This window comes from Microtus oregoni, unplaced genomic scaffold (genome assembly GCF_018167655.1).
Source record: "Microtus oregoni isolate MIOR12 unplaced genomic scaffold, Mior012 000007F_ref0000211, whole genome shotgun sequence".
In the NCBI taxonomy this organism is placed as follows: Eukaryota; Metazoa; Chordata; class Mammalia; order Rodentia; family Cricetidae; genus Microtus; species Microtus oregoni.
In genome coordinates this window covers 5224168-5243058 of record NW_024543066.1, presented here as the reverse complement: position 1 = coordinate 5243058, position 18891 = coordinate 5224168, and the positions used below count along the sequence as shown (strand labels likewise).

The window sequence follows — 18891 nt, the reverse complement described above, 5'->3', positions numbered from 1 at the left end:
TGTACATGTATTATTGTGTGTTTAAGCACACGTGTGCACATGCGCACATGCATGACGACCTTTGAGAGTGCCCCATGGTTCGAGATCTGCTGCGTCATCACTCCGCTGGACTTGAACTGCATCAATATTTTAAGACGTGACACACAGCCGATTCAGGAAGCCGATTTTATTTTTGTGGGAGAAAATTTGGGACGTTACAGTAGAATGCCAGCTTTTCACTCTGTAAGTGACTCCTCAGCCAGACCGGGTTTGTAGTTGAAAGTTAAATATGGCAGAACGGTTGTAAAGCATTTAAATTTATGGGCTGAGAATGCACCAATCATTTCTCCGTTTAGCTTTTTTCTTGTAAAACTCCGGGTAACGTCTCTCTGACCGGCTGTCTATCTGCCAAGATGCTGATGGCGATTGAACGTACACCTGCTCTTAATTTACAAACTGTGCCTTCTCAGAAATCAGCTCGGAATTATTTTCTTCTAGTACAAGTGGTACGCAAAGGTGAGTCACATGGTGAAGTACCAGCATCAATCTGGAACAGACAGGGCAAAATGCCCCTTTCTCCTTCCCAGCCAATTCCCGCTTACGCCCTGCTACCTGGAGGCAAGCCATAGCAACGTTTACCATGAGGTCTTTCTGTCCTTTTACTGTCGCATACATGGCTGCACATCTTCACGTCTGCCTGCCTTCAAAATAAGTCCTGGGTACTGTCCATTTTGCTCTTCACTCCCAAATTCACATCTTCCTTCTAGGGTCAATCACATCCCGGGCCTAGCTAAAGGTACTCCTTCTAAAGATGTTGTAGCTTTCTGTGGCATTTTATTTTTTTATTTAACCATTTCCCTTTTGATTTGGAAATATATATGTGTGTGTGTGTGTGTGTGTGTGTGTGTGTGTGTGTGTGTGTATTGAGATAGGGTTTCTCTATGTAACTGCCCTAGCTGTCCTGGAACTCACTCCATAAACCAGGCTAGCCTTGAACTCATGGAGATCCACCTGCCTCTGCCTCCCGAGTGATGGGATTAAAGACATGCACTGCCAACACCCAGCTAAAAGTAAATTTTAATTTTATGTTTTGGGTCTGCCTGTGTCTCTGCTCCAAGTACATGTCTGTGCCGGCAGAGACCAGGGAAGGTTGTTGGAGACTCTGGAGTTGTAATAATGGTTGTAAACCTCCATGTGGGCACCGGGAATCGAACCCAGGTACTCTGCAAGAGCAGTAAGCCATCCCTGCAGCCCCAAATTTGACCAAATTTAGCTGCTACAAGCTCTGCATTTTTCCCCATATTTCTTTTGTCTGACTTTCTTTTACATGTTTTATTATATGAACTATTTGCAAGTATTTTGATCACCATTGGTAATTTCCAAGTGTTTTCTTTTTCTCCAAGTGACTTAAAAAATTTGATTTAGTTCATCAAACAGTCAGAAAGCCTGACGTGGTGACTCAAAGTCTAATCACATTTGGGAGGGTGAGGCAGAAAAACCGTGAATGTATTTAAAACCTGCCAGGACTACAAAGTGAAAGAGATTCAATTTCAACAAACCAATTTCCACCCCCCCCCCAAAAAAAAACCTTCTTAAAAAAATTAAACACCAGTCTGTAACCACAGGAGTTTGAAGTCTGAGGAAGGAGGATCTCAAGTTCTAGGCTAGTCTGGGTTACGGAGTGATATCTTGTCTCAAAAAAATTTAGAAACTCGGGTGTTTTGTTCCACATGAAAGACAAAAATTAAAGACAAAATGTTTCCTCCCACCTATTCTCCCATTTTAATAGCTGTAGTTTAAGCTGAGCACTGTGGGTTGGTTTCAGTGTTTTCTTTCTTCTCTCATTAGCTCTGTGTTCATAACCGCTGCATTCCCTGGACACATAATTTTAAAACTAGCAAAAAGAAAATTCCCAAATCCAAATAAATCCATAATATGTATGGAGAGGGTGGCGTAACCAATAATGGGGGAAAAGACCTTCCTTTCGGAGTTGCAAAAGGAAGTTGATGGACACGTGGCTTCCCAACAGGAACTGTGAGAGCCAGCAGACAATCAAGTAACTTTACACTGTGCTAAGCAAAGAGCTGCCAATAGAATGCCACGGAGAACCAGAGGAAAAACATCATTTTCTTCAAGACTGAACCTTTTGGGGGCTAAGGAGATAGACAGGTCAGTGGATAATGGCTTGCTGCCCAAGATGGAGGTCCTGAGTTTGATCCTCTGAAGAACATAAAAAGCTGGGTGTAGTGACACCCACTTCCAGTGCTTGAGGTAGATGTGCAGATCCCAGAGGTTTGCTGGTCACCCAGTCTAACCATCCAGGAGATCTAAGCCAAGAAGTGACCCTGTCTCTAAGATACGTTCTTTGCCAAAATCCAGTATCCTGCAATTTTTAAGAACATATTTTTCTTTAGTATAATTATTTAATTGTGACCACTTCATCCATAAAGACCTGCAGACTATTCATATTTTCTGTGCTTGGTGACCTCAATATGTGGTAGGTACTGGTTATGGGAAATCATTGCCGTCTTCTGGAAGGCAGTACAGAATTGGTTTCAATACTCCAGAGAATTTTAAAGTGGAAATCAGTCCACATAGGGAATTTTGAGGGAAATTTCCTCAAAGGCAATCCTTTGGGGTATGGGCACACAGCCCTTGGGGTTATCTCACTTTTTTTTTTCTGTTCCAAGTGTCCACCAAAGACCCTTCTCTTATTTTCTAAGTCAGATGCTATGGCAGAAAGCATCACCAAATGCCAGACTTACCTCTGAGATGCATAGATACATTTATTATGTGTATGTGTGTGAGCATGTGCGTGTGAGGTGAGTCCAGGTGCCTGTGATGGCCAGCAGAGGGCGCCAGACATCCTCTAGAACTGAAGTTACAGAGACTTGTGAACAGCCGGATTGGGTGCTGGGGTCCTCTGCAGAAGTAATACACTCTCAACTGCTGAGCCATCTCTCCAGCCCCATAATGATGCATAATGATTTTGAGCTATGGTAGGGGAGATCTCAAATACTTAAGTTAAAATTGTATCTTGTCCTGTTTTTCTAGTTGTTTTCAGGGGAAAGGTTAGGCTGCTGTTGGTGCATGTGTCTGCCACTGGCGAAGGAACTTGACTGAGCAGAACTCACTGTAGAATTTTGTATAAGGTGGAAATCTAACCTATAGACAGTTATTGCAGTTGATATTAAATGCTGTTTTCCTAAATACTCAACGTATGCCATGTGCTAGAAATCTACACATACATTAAGTTTCTCTCTAAATTTCTTAACAAGGATAACGAGCAATAATTCTCAATCTAATGTTAAGAAATCAGCACAGTCATGGGCCTTCCCGTGAGAGATGCCAGGGCATTTGACTGAGCTCGGACCTCTTCTTCCAAAACCACATGTACATGATCTAAGTCCCCCCCCGCTCATCTCCTTTCCCCGGTTCTCTTCTGAGGTAATTAATGATCATTTTTGAGCCCACTTGAGCAATGCAGAATAATTCTGCCCCCTCTCAAATTCTCCCACTTAACCGAATTCGCAACCCTTAAAACACTGATGACATTTTTATGAGTTACACAAATTAGCATAGAGTCATTACCAAATGCACAGCTAGCTCATGCTCACATGTCTGATGGTCTCACAACTAAACTCCGCTTGTACTGGTTTATTTCCTTGGTTATTGGAACTAGGGCACATGGGTCTGTTTTTTTTTTCCATTACTGTAATGAACTACTTAAGGCTAATTTTACAAAGAAGAGGAGTTAATTCATTTTATATTCCTATAAATTTAATTGCAAGTTGCTGACTTTGGTGAGGTTATGGAGAAGTCCTCACGGGAGCATGGTAGCCAGTGATGCAATGATAGGGGCACGTGGGAGGGATCAAGATATCAGTGAGAGATTACATTCCTCAACCCCTTCTGAGGGTGTCCCTCCAAAGACAGATCCTCTCCCTAGGCACTGCCCTGTTAAGATTCCCTTAGCTTCAGCCAACATGAATCTTTGTTGGACACACGTAAAACACACCCACACCAGACCACGTGCTCCCAACAAGGCGGCCAGAGTGCACTTGGGGTTGAGTCATTTTTATCTACCCTTCCTCCTTTTCGCATTTTTATTTTCATGTTTTTGGATTCTTCATCTTCTATCCGACAGAATCTCACACAGCCAGGTAAGCTCACTGCATTCCCATGACACCCCCAACACTCAGGCGAACCTCTGTATTGCCAGCAAATGAGTAGTTAGTGTGAGAACAGTGAGAATTCTGAGCAGTGCAAAGATCCAGCAGGATCAACTCAGATGGACTCCGACAATTCTATTAGGGAGCCAGTTATCCTCCTCGACTTCTCTCTTTCTGTTTGACAGCCACTGACCAGCATTTCCTGGGTCTGCTACTTAATCAGTGGTGGAAAACTGGGGCATTCTATGTCTTTTTTTTTTCTATTTTCACTTATGATCTGGCTATGTCTATGAATAGAGGCATACGAGTTTTGCTCTAGTCCTCTATCTACTGTTAAGAAAGAAACTCATGTTTATCAGTGTGGTCTAGCTTGTTCCATCTGAAACAAAATGGTGATTGTTGGGGTTATCTCTTCTGAGTCCAGAGCTTTGAGACCAGCACAAACAGCCACACAGTAGTAGGCCAGAATCCTGCCTTTTCCGTTAATTAAAAACTAGGTAATTGCACCAAAAGTCATGAGCAACTACCAAGATGTCACCAAATGCTATAACACAGTTCCTGCTTTTATCAGTCCTTTAGAAGCCCACGAGTGTCTGGAAGATCCACATCCTTCTCTGAAGTACACCTTGCCACTCTGATCATATGGAAAAAAAAACACTAGCCAACAAAGAAGTCAGTCTCTATCTACTTCACCCGCGCTACTTTTCCACGCTCACGGATGTTGTCTAACCTTGTCCTTGGACTGCAGAGGAACAGAGCGGGGACAAACTCTGGGCATGCTCATCATGGATCTAAACATCTGATTCTACTAATGTTGGGGTATTGTCACCACCCAAGTTATCCTAAGTGGACAAGATCCGGTTAGAGTCATCCCATCTGGCACCTAAGGTGAGGAAAGGTGGGTTGGCGGTGGGATCTCCTATCCACTTTTCTGGCCTGTCCCTTGTCCTTCTACGAAGTAGGCAGTGCAGCTGCTGAAGTGGATGGAGAACTGATGGGAAAAGCTTCCTTAACATCTTCATCTCATTGAGCTGGTTTCCCTCTCTGGGTTCATTCCCAGCAATTGCACCCAGGTGACTTGTCTGAGGTTCCCTCATCTCTCCGTAGATTACGGACTGTAAAACCTCCCACCTTCCATCTGACACCTAATTGGCTGGTTAGGATTGATTTCAGGAGGACTGTGTCCTTACTATATGATGCTCCAGGCTGTCATATGTTAGAGAAGAGAGGCAGATGACCCTCTCCTGGGGGAACATCCCTGTTGGATCGCCTGGCTATACGAACCCACAGGAAACACCGAGAAATCCACAGGATGATGGATGTTTGTGTAACCGGAGCCAAAATTTAGCAAGAGGAGATCAGTTGAAATGAAGGAGGAAACTCCTGAGAGGCTGTGTTTAGTGAATGAGCCCAAATCCTTTGTTGGAGACACAAGGCCATGAGTGGGATCTTGCTTATGTGGAGAAGTGAGGTTTGATGCTGGTTTTCAAAAGCAGCAGAGGGAAAACGGTGCAAAATCAGAAGAGACTGTGCTGGGCCGATCCACCTGAGGGATTCCTGATTTTCTCTGCACGGAGACATGAGAACCCTACTCAAGGGAGCTTTGTCAAACAATCCACAGATGCCTGAATATGTAATTCATGGCGCTCCCGCCACCCAAAGACAGCTTATTTTCTTAATCGGAAACTCACCTGGCATAATTATTCTTTTTTCATTGCTACTAGGCTATATTAACACATCGGCAATCATGACCGGAAGTTGCTTTGAGCCATTCCGGATTCAGAGGGGCTAAGTGGTTTGTTCGACCGCTCTGCCCCATGTTACTTACCTCGGTTCCTATGACAATTTCTTCTCTAGTCGAGTAGAACATAAACTCATAGAGCCTGTAGTGCTGGAATAAGCTGAAACACAAAACAGACATGCAACTAGCGTGAGAGGAGAGAAAATATCTGAAGAAAATAGCCTCAAGGGAAAGGGGAACTGGCCAAGCCAGAGACAGTAAACAGAGGGACAGAGATCCATCTCTTTCATTCCAAAACAAGCTTCCACTTCAGGCAGCTACCCAGTCTCAGCATCAGCTGTGTTTTGCCTGAGACCTGACTCAGTTCAGGTATGAACTGGGCTGGGTTTCTATATCCATTAGGCCACACATTGCCCAGATGTTTCAAGAGTAAATCAGTCTCCAGGAACACCAGAAAAAATGACTTGGTAAGGTATAAGATTTGTTTTGGAGACGTCTGACTTCCCTGCAGGCTGTGTCGTCACACATCAAAGGCTGGCTGGCATACGTTTGAAGGGATCGTCTCTTCTCTTCTCACCTGACAACTAGGTGGTCAGGGACCATGGGCTACAAGAGCACAAAGTCACGCGCTTGCAAAGCAATATTTCTAGTAAGTTCACAGCCTTGGCGATGTATCATTGAGAGTTAAAAATGTTACCGAAGGGCTGATTTCTAATATCCTGTTTGTGATAATATTTGAATTTTTCTAATTCTCATCCTGCTGGTTGGGAAAATTAATAGACTCATAATACAGCAAAACGCGCAAGAACAAAAAAAAATTGTCTTAGTGGTTCTCTTTCACTCTGGTGCCTTCTGCTATTTAAGAAAATTGATTTTAATATAACTGAGAAATTAACATTTGCAAGAATGTAGCTACAGAGCATCTGTAATAATGGCTTCTCCTGGATGCGGTAATGGATCAAAGTTTCAATTCATTTGAAATCAATGGAGAAATCCTCAGGCAGCTGGGCCCCTCTGAGTTACATTAGCGGTGGAGCCTCCCTGGGAGCTCAATCCATTAAAGAGTAGTGGCTGTGTGGGCCCAGTCAAGTTTCCTTTCTTCTCTGCAGCCACTGAATACCTGATTTTCTCATCAACATTCACAAGGCTAACTTAGCTTTTGACATTGCTTTGATCTGCTGGCTGGAAAAACACAGGAAGATTAGCGACGTCTGATAAATAACTGAAGAAAAATAAATCCAGTGTTCTTCTCTTTTCTATTGGTGACCTAGAGAAAACTGTGGGGTCAAAACTATCACACCGACAATAGCTGATTTGGGGTTATACAAATCAAAGGAAGGCCATATTTGGGGACCAGCCTGCTATCCTGGGATCCACTTGCTAACCTGTAAATGAACTAGAAAAAAGCACCACTTTGTCCATCCTGTGCTAGACACGGAATATAGGGTAACACGTTTCCACTCTGGAACATCGTCGTCTTCCAGCCCCTGCGCCCTCGTTATGTAGAGTGATGGGGCTGTCCTCTGGCTGCCAAGAGGGAGCTTTTGCAATGCAAACAGCATCCTTGACTTGGATATGATGGTCAAAGATGCAGTAGGGAGGCAGGACTGGGACCAGTACCAGGATGAAGATGCCTAAGGGGGACACTTCCTGAGGGACAGGCCAAGTTCCCTCTCTGTCTCTCTGCACCCTCCAGCTTCTTCAAGGAGATAATAGGTGTCTCATCTGAGAATCAGCTGATGGTTCAACCATGGGAATGCAGTTGCTATAGCCTTCATTGGACTTCTGTCTGACTCAAGCGTTTAGATGATGTTATCCACCTCTTAGGTTAGACCTTGAAGCAAGATGGAATAAAAACAGTCCGAGCTGTCTGGCCTGGTGTCACACATTGTTTGGCACAAAGTGGGAATAAGGCTGATTTTCTTACAGCGGGCTAGCACCCGTACTCATGTTGAGAAGATACTTTGGTAGCAGTGCTTCCTGACCACAGGTATAAATATAGCACTTAGACTAAAGTGAACATATCTGAAGAAATGTAATGTTATTGACAAGTTAAGTTTTGTATTATTGCATGACTATTTCCTCCTAACGGCCACATTCCTTCCTCGAAGGAGAGTTTTACAAGACTTAGGATTGACAATACATGGCTGAAGAGACCCTGAAACCAGGGGCTCAAGAAGCCCAGAAGATGACAAGATTCAGAGGCCCCTCTCCAAACTTGTATAAGCAATAAGAAGCAGTCACAGGAGAGGGGCAAGTCACTGGTAAATCTACCTGTCACATTCTGTGGGGTGCTTGAAGGATGTGGCTTTCATGAGTTGTCACCCTTGCTGGTTGTGGCGGCAGGGATGGTTCAGCTTATCCATGCTCCTGGAAGTAATTCTAATAAACTCATTATTTCACTAAACTAGATGTGGGCAGAATTATTTCTTTGGTCTGTCTGTCTGTCTGTTCTCGGTGGGTGAGCAGCCATTGGTTCACACCTCTCCAGTAATAGTCATGGAATGGACATGCTATGGGCCATGGTTGAAAACTTGGTCTCTTAAGTTAAGTGTGGTTTTCAGTGGTTGGATCAACAGACTATCCAGGCTAAACTGAAGCACACATAGTTTAGTTGTCTTCATCTTTCTAAAACTTAATAATGTTTGAAGTGAATATGTTGGGTAATTTCACTGCTACTGAGTTTCTATGTGTGAACTCACGTGGGATTCTGCACAGTTGTAGAAAGGCTCCTACAGTTTCATTATCAGTTCCAGATTTCCTAATCACTGAGACTTCATCCTTTGTCTAATAACTATATTTAAATGCGTAGCTACTCCACAATCACAACGTGGAGATTTAACAGCATTATATCTGGATTTTCTGTATTTAACTAATCTCTTTAAATATTCTTTTTATTAGGCGATCTAAGATGGGGCATGTGGAGCTGTTAAGATGTACACTGATGAACATGGCCTGGAGAGATGAGACAGGGGAGGGAGCTTGTCCCTCGCCGTCAGGAAAGGGACATCGTGGCATGCGTGGAAGCTTTGATGCTCTGGTTAGCTATGGGACCCCCATTTGCATTCTAAACCTGGGCTTCAGGCTCAGCTGCAAAGCTGTGTCCTGCCTGAGCAGATCAGCATGTGGACATGTGTGGATGAAGAAGGAAGTCAGAGCAAATGTGCGTGGTTGACCTCCCCTGTCCAGGGAAGGAATCTCAGGCCCTAAGGTGCAGAAGGACCTCAAGGCACAGATTTTCATGTGCTTGTTCATGTGTGTGCATGTGTGAGTGTGTGTGTGTGTGTGTGTGTTCAGGTGTGTGCGTTACATGGTGGGTGGTGGAGGTGGCTGGACAACCTCTATGTTGATCTTTGCTTTTGCTTTTTTCACCTTGTTCTGGAATGTGGTCTTTCCTGTTCACTGCTGCCTGGGCCAAGAGCTTCTCCCAACACCTCCTAACTCCCTATGAGTCAGTCCTGGGCTTACAGGCACACCTGGCTTTTCGTGGGTTCTAAGAATCTGAACTCATGTCCCCAGGCTTTGGCAGTGAGTGTGGGGGGTGGGGGGGGAGAGATGGGAGGGAATGGAGGTTAGATTTCTGTCCATTTCCTCCTCTTCCTCCCGCTGGAGGAACACGTCTTGCTCTAAAAGCTATGGAAACTTGTCAGGCTTTCAGTGAGACTCACACACTAGGAAGCATGGTTTATACTAAAAGAATCCCATTGTATTAGATGTTACCTTATAAAAAGTACTGTATCCCATGCCATTCTTAAGCCACACCAGAAATCAGTATATAAGCTTTATCGTATTAAACACATTATTGTTTATAATGTTCCCAGACAACCCCAGGACCTTTGCCAAGTAGGTCTTGACCTGTGTAGGACATTGGGTAGCCCTCTGTTTTGAAGGATGCTAACTTGTAATGCTGGGAAGTCATGGAGACACAGTTGAAAAGGGAGAGCGAAGAGACTGTGCAGGAAGGCGTAGTTAGGTAGAGGCAGACTTTCACCCACTGGTGTCCCAGGATTTGTGGAGTCTGAAAATTGTCTCTTTGGAGAAAGGCATGCCTCTCACACATACTTTGTGGGAGACACCCTAAGGCAGATTTTAGGCTGGGAGATGGCTCAGCACTCGGTGTGCATACCTGAGGACCAAAGTTCAGGTCCCCAGCACCCATATAAATGTCGCATGGGCGTGGTAGACTACCACTGATCCCATTGCTCAGAAGGTGGAGACAGAGTTTCCTCGGGACAATTTGGCTAGCTGAATTCACTGAATCGGAGGGGCTCTGGGCTCAAGTGAGAGAGTCTGTCTCAATAAAGGAAGCGGGGAGCAACTGAGGAAGATACCTGAGGCCAATTTTGAGCCTCCAGACACATTTGCACACATGTGTACCCTCATACATATGTGTGTACCTGTATTAGCAAGCACACATACACACTATATATACATAGGCAAAAAAAAAAATGAGACCGGTTTCTTGCTACAATGATGAAGAATCACGGTATAAAAATACTTCCACTCCATCCACAATCATTTTGTAAGTAGAAAGTAAGACTTAATAATGAGTTAAACTGGTTACTAGTTCAAAATATCTTAGAGCTTAGAGTATTTAATAGATTTGATGAAGTATGTAATTCTCTTCTTCTTCTTCTTTTTTTTTTTCTGTGCCAGGGATTGAGCACACAACCTCATGGTTGGTAGGGACAAACACTTTACCAAGGAGCTACATTCTGAGTCCTTTTTGTCCATACTCTTGAGGCAAGGTCTCAGTAATTTGCTTAGGATGACTTTGAACTCACGCCTTCGTGCTTTAGCTTCCCCTGTCCCTAGGATTAAAGACCTCTGCTGTGAGGACTTGTAGCTCTTTCAGTGCAAACACAAATCATGCAGAATCAACTCTTAAGTGGAAATGAATGGTACTCTTTAAAATGTAAATGTAGCTTCTTGAATCCATTACACCTGGGTTTAATTCTGTTCATAAAATGCTGTTAGTTCCAGACTCAGGGAAGTCCCCAGGCCAGAGGAAGTCAACGTGTTGCTCAGGAATCCTCTTTACGAATGCAGAATTCTCTCCCTTAAGAAAATTCATTTGTGTTCCTGCGGCTGTGTGGGTAAACCTGTGCCACTGCCTTGTGACCATCAGCCGCTTGGGGGAGTTAGTCGATTCTTTCCTTCTACTCTGTGGTTCCCAGGTATGGAAGGCGGCTCATCCGAGCTTGCCGAGCTTGGTGGCAAGCACCTTTTCTCTCAGACCGCCTCCACAGCCCAGCTGCTGTCTACTGATTGAGTAGAGGTTGCACAGATTCTACACCCATCTGAACTGACTAAAGTCTAGGTGATCTTTTATAAGTGTTTCCTATAGGACACGAAGCAAAAGATAAACGGGATGGATACAAGTCCTACCTGATTTTCAAGTAATCGATGATGGCATTGGCTTCTCTGACATCAAAGACGTGCAACCCCTCGTTCTTCAGTGAACGGTTTGGTCCAATTTCTGCCATCACTTCCCCGAGCCACTTGATGCTGTCCTCTAAGGACATATGGAGCGCTGAAAACAGAGCCAGAAAGCCTTTCCGTTATTGCGATAGCTGCTGTGGGAATACGAGAGTCTAGGAGGTCCTAAATGTGCCCAGATTCCCCTTGCCCAGCGTCTAGGGGGAGAAATGGCGAAGCTCTTTGTTTCTCTACAACAAGTTAATAATTGCTTTTCGGATGATTAGTAGTGGTTGGCCTACCGATCACCATCACCTTATATATACATGGTGGGCGGGACAGCTGGTTTCCAGTTGAAAAAAGCAAAACCACCAATATCTATTTTAAATAGAAAGGAAATTTTTAAAGCATATTTTAAGGGGGGAAAAAGAGGGGTGTATAAAATTAGAGAAAATCTGGCCACCGTAAGTGGTGAGGAGACCCAGATCGTGGGTTCAGTCACCGTGGACATCGGTGCTGAACTTGGGTGTAGAAGGCCAGTGAGTAGAATCCCCTGTCTCTTGGCAACACATGGCTGTTGCCATGTGAACAACTTGGCTGGAAGATTTTTGATAGGAGTCAACTATATGGATACTTTCAAATTTTCCATATTTAATTTTACATTTTATTCATTTCATGTCTCTCTTGGTTTGTCGGTAGGTAGGAGTAAAATTTCAGGGTCCTCCTATAGGTCATGGTTATCACACGAGTCACACACAACTGCAGTTCAAGGGCCTTTTGTCACCCCAGGTAAAACACGACAACTGTACATTCCTCTTTTCACAATAAACCTTAAAAATAACCCCCACAGCTGAGGGGAATTTGGGAAGGAAAAATGAGTCCGAGGAGTGCAACTCATAATAGAAAAACCAAACTCATTAATCTGAGATGAAGAGAAAGGCTTATTTAGACTGCTGATCTGAATTCTGGATGGCACTATGGTTATCAAACACAGAATTCGTCTGTTTATAAGACTGTGGCTTTACGGCTGACTCCTTAGACTGTTTTTGGAGCGCTTCCTGCCTTGCTAGTGATGATTACTTCCAAAAGTGCAGGGGTTACCCCTTTTCTTAGCTAACTGAAGTCCCACAAGTGGAGTGACCAGACTGGGAGGGACTAAACCAAATGCAAACTCAGGTGAGAAAAAGACTAGATTTGTAGCTAGTTAGAAAACCTGGGATGAAATCAGGTAAACGCACTTGCCAGGTAGGTTGCTGGTCTTGCCATTTTGTCTTCAAACAAGAACACCTGCATCCAAAATGATGGCGTGCTTGCAGCAGGCAAATGGGAGCTGCACAGAAACCTGGGGACAGCTAGTCTATGTGTGTGCTCTTTTTACTTGATGATTCCGACACCACTTTAGTGTGTGCCAGCTTGGATTCTACTATGAATGTGCTGTTTCTGCGGTGTACCACATTTTCATCAATTATACATGTACTATTTCTACCGAGAACCAGCTTCGAGCCTGTTCTGTACATGCTGCTCATACTGTGTGGTGCTTTCTGTCCCTTTACACATGTGCCCTTCCAGTCATCTACCTGTTTCTGATCCTTTACAAATGTGCCTTCCTAGCACGTACCCACGTTCCTTTACATACATGCCTTCCTTTCATGTGCCCATTTCTGGTCTACTATATATGAACATAGGCTGTGTTGTTTCTCATCTATCACATGTGCACTGGGTTCTAGCGTTTTACTGTGTGCTGGTTTCCAATGAATTATCTTAGTTGTTTGTTCTAGGTGTTGCCCCATGCAAGCCATGTTGGATGTAACATCAGAAGGAGAGACCCTTGTTTGCTGAGGGGACCTCATGTCAACTTAAGGAATTAACTGAATCCCTCTGAATCTTGGTTCTCTCTCTCTCTCTCTCTCTCTCTCTCTCTCTCTCTCTCTCTGAGTAATACTGCAGAAATTATTTGCTGTGGTCTATTGTTCAGGAAATGCTGACAAGAATGAAAAATCTGAACTTGTTGAATAGAAGTGGTTTTTTTTTTCAGAAATATTTTCTGTCTTCAGTGGGTACAAACCATAAAAGCAAGAGCATGCTCTAAAGATAAAGTCTCCGAAGTGCGTATCTTTGAGATGATCCTATTTGATCTGAGATGGGCTCTCTGCAGAACATCTTGGTCAGAAGCCCAGCTGTCCAAAAGTGGGCTGGGCTTGACAACCACAAACCCGGGCTGTGCTCTGTGGCTGGAGCTATGGTGGAGTGCTTTTGTTGACTTTGTCTTCAGGATCCAATGGTCCCTTGGTTTAGCTGTGAACACACTTTACCTCCTCGCTGTGTAAACCAGCTGAGTGTGTCTCTTTGTTCACACTCTAATTCCATCGAATGACTTGAGAGGGTCTTTCTTTCTTTCTCTCTCTCTCTCTCTCTCTCTCTCTCTTTCTTCTTTCTTTCTTTCTTTCTTTCTTTTGTTGTTGTTGTTGTTGTTGTTGTTATTTTTGTTTTCCAAGACAGGGTTTCTCTGTAGCTTTGTAGCCTGTCCTGGAACCTACTCTGTAGACCAAGCTGGCCTCGAACTCACAGAGATCCACCTGTCTCTGCCTCCTGAGTGCTGGAATTAAAGGCTTGTTTTCTTCCCAGATGTCTACATGGACTTGTTTGCTTCGCCACATCCACTTCTCCTGATTTAGCTGCATGAAGCCTGCTCCACGGGTCAGAAGTGTGGGCTTGAACTGACACCAACCACACAGAGCTCAACTGAAGGCCACTGGGAGGCTGGGAGGTGTGAGAAAGGTGTAAAACAGAAATATTCACTCAAATTCGGAATGGGAAGCTCTCGAAAGTGTCTGCCTTCTGGCCTTCTGTGCTCTTTTGACTGTGATTGCTCTGCTCAGAAGTTGCGAAGCTTTGGACAGCTACATCAAACATTCTTTGGAACTTTAATTTTTGTGTGACCGATGCATTCAAGTTTTGCTTTATATGCAGATCTAGCCTGAAAAGGCTTCCTCCAGCCCCTACAGCTCACACCCCAGTTTCCACATCCTCCCCAGAAGGTTTTTGTTCTTCTTCTTCTTCTTTTTTTTTTTTTAAATAAGATCCATTCTTGCTGTGTGTTAGATTCATCTTTAGACTCTTCCCCTCAAACTTCCCCACATCCCAAATACTAGGGTTCTAGTGTGTGCCTCCATGCCTGGCTTCACAGACAATTCATATTTTTTCCTGTATTCTTTTGCTTTCCTGTATGCATATAAATAAAAATATACACTTTTTTTATCTTTTATAAACAAAAGTTTTTATAAAAAAAATTCTTCATGTTCTTTTACTCTGCTGATATGGAGTCTTTTCATACAATACACAGAAGGCTTCCCCGTTTTTCCCTTTAAAAATGTAGAATACAAAGTAATCTACTTTTAAGATAGACTAAAGGATATTTGGATTTCAACATAGTTTCAGGTATACGGAAAAATCGCAAAAATATCAGAGTATCCTAAGATATTTTGAGTGTGATTGGTGCGGGGAATACTAATTAGAATAACTTTGGCGAATCAACAAAGAGAGCCTTAGTCTTACTAGGAATTCTTTGAGGATTTACCATTCAGTGTGAAATGAGCTGTCCCTGTTGTATCCAGGAAACAAACCCGCAGTGCTTATTAAAGGAACCACAATGAAGCAAGCATCTTGGCTTTGAAATATTAATTTACACAGACTACATTTTTTCCCTTTAAAACAACAAAGGGGGACTGGGCTTACTTTGAAGATTATGCAGTACCATGTCCAGCAGGGTCATAAATTTTGAATATTGGTCGAGGGAAAAGTCCATTTCTTTGGCCCAAAAGAACCCGGACACATAGTAGTCCAAGAGGATGGCATCTCTTAAGCAAGTCTGGAGATTTTTGAAATTCAGAAATACTCTCATTTTCCTGTAACAACAACCAAAAGAGGCAGACATTAAATGAGATTAAGTACTGAAAACAGTTCTGAGAAGTCTTGAAAGCAACAAGTTCATTGAAAATTCTAGAATGAATCTCACCTTAAAGTGTTCAGTCCTATCAGGACCCACAGATGACAGGAAAAGGGGAGGAGAGGAAGGAAGAAGAAGGGTGGCAGGGGAGGAATGAGAAGGTGTCCCCCTGCCCCTCAATTGTTTTTTTCTCTTTCTCCACTTCTTATACGTTCAATACCTGGTATTTTTTCCGCCTGAAATTTAAAGTTCAACACCCCCTTCTTTGTGTGTGTGTGTGTGGTAGGCCCTCAGGTAGCTCAGGCTAGTCTGGAACTTGCCATGCTGCCAAAGACCACCTTGAACTCCTGATCCCAATGCCCAAACTCCATTGCTATGGCTGGGATTAGAGGCAGGCATTCAAAGTGAGCGCTCTTCCAATTCAGTCGCAGCTCCAGCCAGGATTTCTCTACGAAACAATCTACTGATAACGTTTGATCTGTTTCTGAAAACAGGTTGTTAAATATCCTTCTCTCTCTGCAAAGGAAACAGCTTGTGCCAGTTTCATTGGCTTTCTGTCAGGTACATTTAATTTTTTTCAAACATCCTTTTTTTCCCCTAAGTCTATTTCTTCTAACTTCTTCTCTCTCAGGATGGGTTAAACAGTTATTTCTTCCCTGAGTTCCTCTTAACGTCTTTCTTTCTCTACATTTTTCTTCGACTATTTCTCGCCTTTGCTTGTCCATCATCTCTTCCCCCAGCTGCTATAAGTCTGTTCTGTGTGGTTGTTGCTTTTGCTCCATAAGTTTGAAAAAAAAAATACAACATTAGCCTGTATTTTCTGTGCGTCTCTGTTCACATCTTTCTGACAGTCAGTGTCTTTGTCCTGCTCCTGTCCTGGTCTTTGCTCTGTCACTGTCTCTGCAGGCATAGTCCTCATGTGTTATCTTTGAACAGGGGATAGCTGCTTGCAGGAAATGAGCTGGATGTGAGACCCGCCTATGAACAAACTATTAGACGCTCCCTGAGTGATTATATCGACACTAGTAGACACTTCCGGTGCCGTGATACAAACTCGTTGGTACTTCCTCTGTCCTGATAGCTAACTCATAGGCATTTCCTGTGTGTAGTTACTTTCTGTCAATTCTTCTAACGTTTATGTCTGTTTGGATTAGTGAAGTAAGAAAAGATACAGACTCATTTTACCGTGACATAAATGGTCTGTAAAACAGGTATGTGTACCCTCTTCCCTGCACACCAAGGTCCTACACTTCAAATGGGGATTCATAGCATAGCATCTAGAGTTTTCTCCAGGAGGTCTCCTGTATTTTTCCTTCGTCCTAAAGCCCACAGCTGTGTGTACCTCCCTCAGACTGGCTCCTGCACATCCAGGTGTGGGGATCACCTTCAAAGCCCGTGGCTTGGATCTTCTGCGTTCTCTTTTCTTGACAAAGGCTTAATTGGTTTTTCTCGTTGCTAATATGTGATTTCTCAGGATGATTTGGGAGATGGTATGTGTGGCAAATTCACTTCACCATCTTCAAAAGCAGAGCCCTGTCCTTCACCGGATTCAAACAAGTGATAATTAAAACAAATTTAGATGCTAAAATGTCCTTTGACATGTGTGTAACAAATCAACGCCCAACACAAATGCAGTGCTATTAGGAGAAACCACAAACCCTATGTGAGGTCTGATGGTTTTTAAGCAACCCCTTCATCGCTTCACCCCTTCCTACCATGGCACAGGAGGTTATTAAGCCTAGAAAACTGGCCTAAGGGAAGAGCTTTTCTGTAGGTGTCATATTACCTTGTTAACTCACAAAGACAAGTTAGCTTTCCTTCCATTGTGCAAAAATCAAACAGAGTCATAAATGAGTAGCTATGGTTGCTATTGGCAGCATCTTGTAATCTTTATCTAAAATATCACTTAACAGGAGACTTAGGGGCAGGTTGGTTTCATAATATTGAGTTTGATAGTGACATTATATGTATCTATGTGTGTGTGTGTGTTTGTGTATACATAGAGTATTTATGTATCTGCCTCTACTTAAAAGTCCCAGCTTGCCCTGGAATCCACTGTCTGCCTCCCAGTGCCGGGATTATAGGCAGCCGCCATGACTGCACATCTTTTACATGGTTGCTGGGGCTCTGAATTCCAGTCACCACGCCTGCGCAATAAGCACTTCGCCCACTGAACTATCTCCCCAACCCCTATTATGTGCTTTTACAAATGATTTCCTAAGAGCTTTGGTGTCACCAGAACTACTGACCCTTTGTATTTGGGGTACAGTTTTAGAAAGCATTCTGAAATTCAGTTTTATTTTTGTGAAAGGTAGAAATTGGGTTATTCCCCCCTCACACACATTCTTATTTTTACCAGAATGTTCTAGAATAGTTGTTCTAGTTTATAATTATCCTGTTTGCCTTTATTTTAATTTCAAATGAATCTTGTTCTCACTGCCAGGGATTTTTTAATTTATTTTCTTATTTTTGTTTTCTAGATCACAATTCTCTTTGACAGTTTTCTTCTTATTGTTCTGTTAGATGCATCAATGAATTGATTAATCTTTCCTGAGGTGATAGGTCAATTTTTCAAATAAACCATAGGACACTGAGTTTTATGAGTTCCTTGTATTAAAAATGTCCTAAACAATCCCTGCTAGATTGTGATCCTGAAATCACATTCTTTCTACAAACCAGGTTGGGATGACTTGCCTGGTCCTCAGAGAGCTGCTGCCCATGCCTGACAGGAAACTATGAGAGGCCTGCCTTCTCGTTGTCCCTGGGTCACCTTACTCTAGACATAAAGAAATGCTTGAAGTTTCGTTCCACTGAAACAGGAAAGGCCAAGCCTGTGTTACACGAAGTTTCATTCTCTTCTGGTTGCTGTTGTGAGATGTGTTGCCTGATCCCCTTCCACCCACCGTGTATTACACACACCCCACTACGAGGTTCCTTACGTTTATCTTCTGTTGTCACTGACTTCATTTTCGGCCAAGCAGATTTCACATTAACTTAGATCTTTATGCTTAGCATCTTCTTTTAGCTCCAAGGGTTTCTTTATGTACATATCTTACCAGCTCTTTAATCTCCTGGTTTGCGGAATTGATTCAGCCTTTAATCATGAGCTTTTGGTTAACATTTCTCTCACTGCTGTTGAGTTTTCTTTAAACTTTCTCCTCATCTGCCACCTGCACTCTGGGTAAATATTTGACCTGAATACCTGTACATGGTCTTTGTTACTTATTTTTATTTTTTCACTATTTTTTTTGAATGAACACAACAACTTTTTCAAGCACATTTTGGTGACCACTCCCTGAATTCCCCCACCTCAGCTTTGGCTGACACCCTCTCCCCCTTTCTCCCTTTCCCTACTGCCAGTGGACTCCCTCCCTTGACTTGACCCTTGGGGCTGAGTATTGACTTGATGGTTTCTATTCTTTCCCCATCATTCCACTCCAAAGGTGTTATTTAGTGCAAGACATTGCCAGCTGTAACATTGTCTGAGTCTTCTACTGACCAGTTTGGAGAGAGAGGAGAAAGAGAGAGAGAGAGAGAGAGAGAGAGAGAGGAAAGCACACAACTGTAGAATGGGCTAATACACACAAAGAGGCATGTCAGGACACTGTGACACAGCCAGAGGTGAGGTTTTGCTC

The 18891-nt window shown here is 43.2% G+C and overlaps 1 protein-coding gene across 2 annotated transcripts in view; it reads right to left on the bottom strand.

Annotated features, from left to right (window-relative positions):
* The window catches only part of Cabcoco1 (ciliary associated calcium binding coiled-coil 1), a 98593-nt gene that overhangs the window by 67582 nt on the left and 12120 nt on the right, over positions 1–18891 (bottom strand). For both annotated transcript variants that reach the window (XM_041656283.1, XM_041656284.1), the window contains 3 exons: positions 15046–15215; positions 11281–11425; positions 5980–6052 (listed from right to left, as the gene is read on the bottom strand). In XM_041656283.1, the coding sequence (XP_041512217.1) occupies positions 5980–6052; positions 11281–11425; positions 15046–15215 (388 nt within the window). The remainder of the gene's footprint in view (positions 1–5979; positions 6053–11280; positions 11426–15045; positions 15216–18891) is intronic.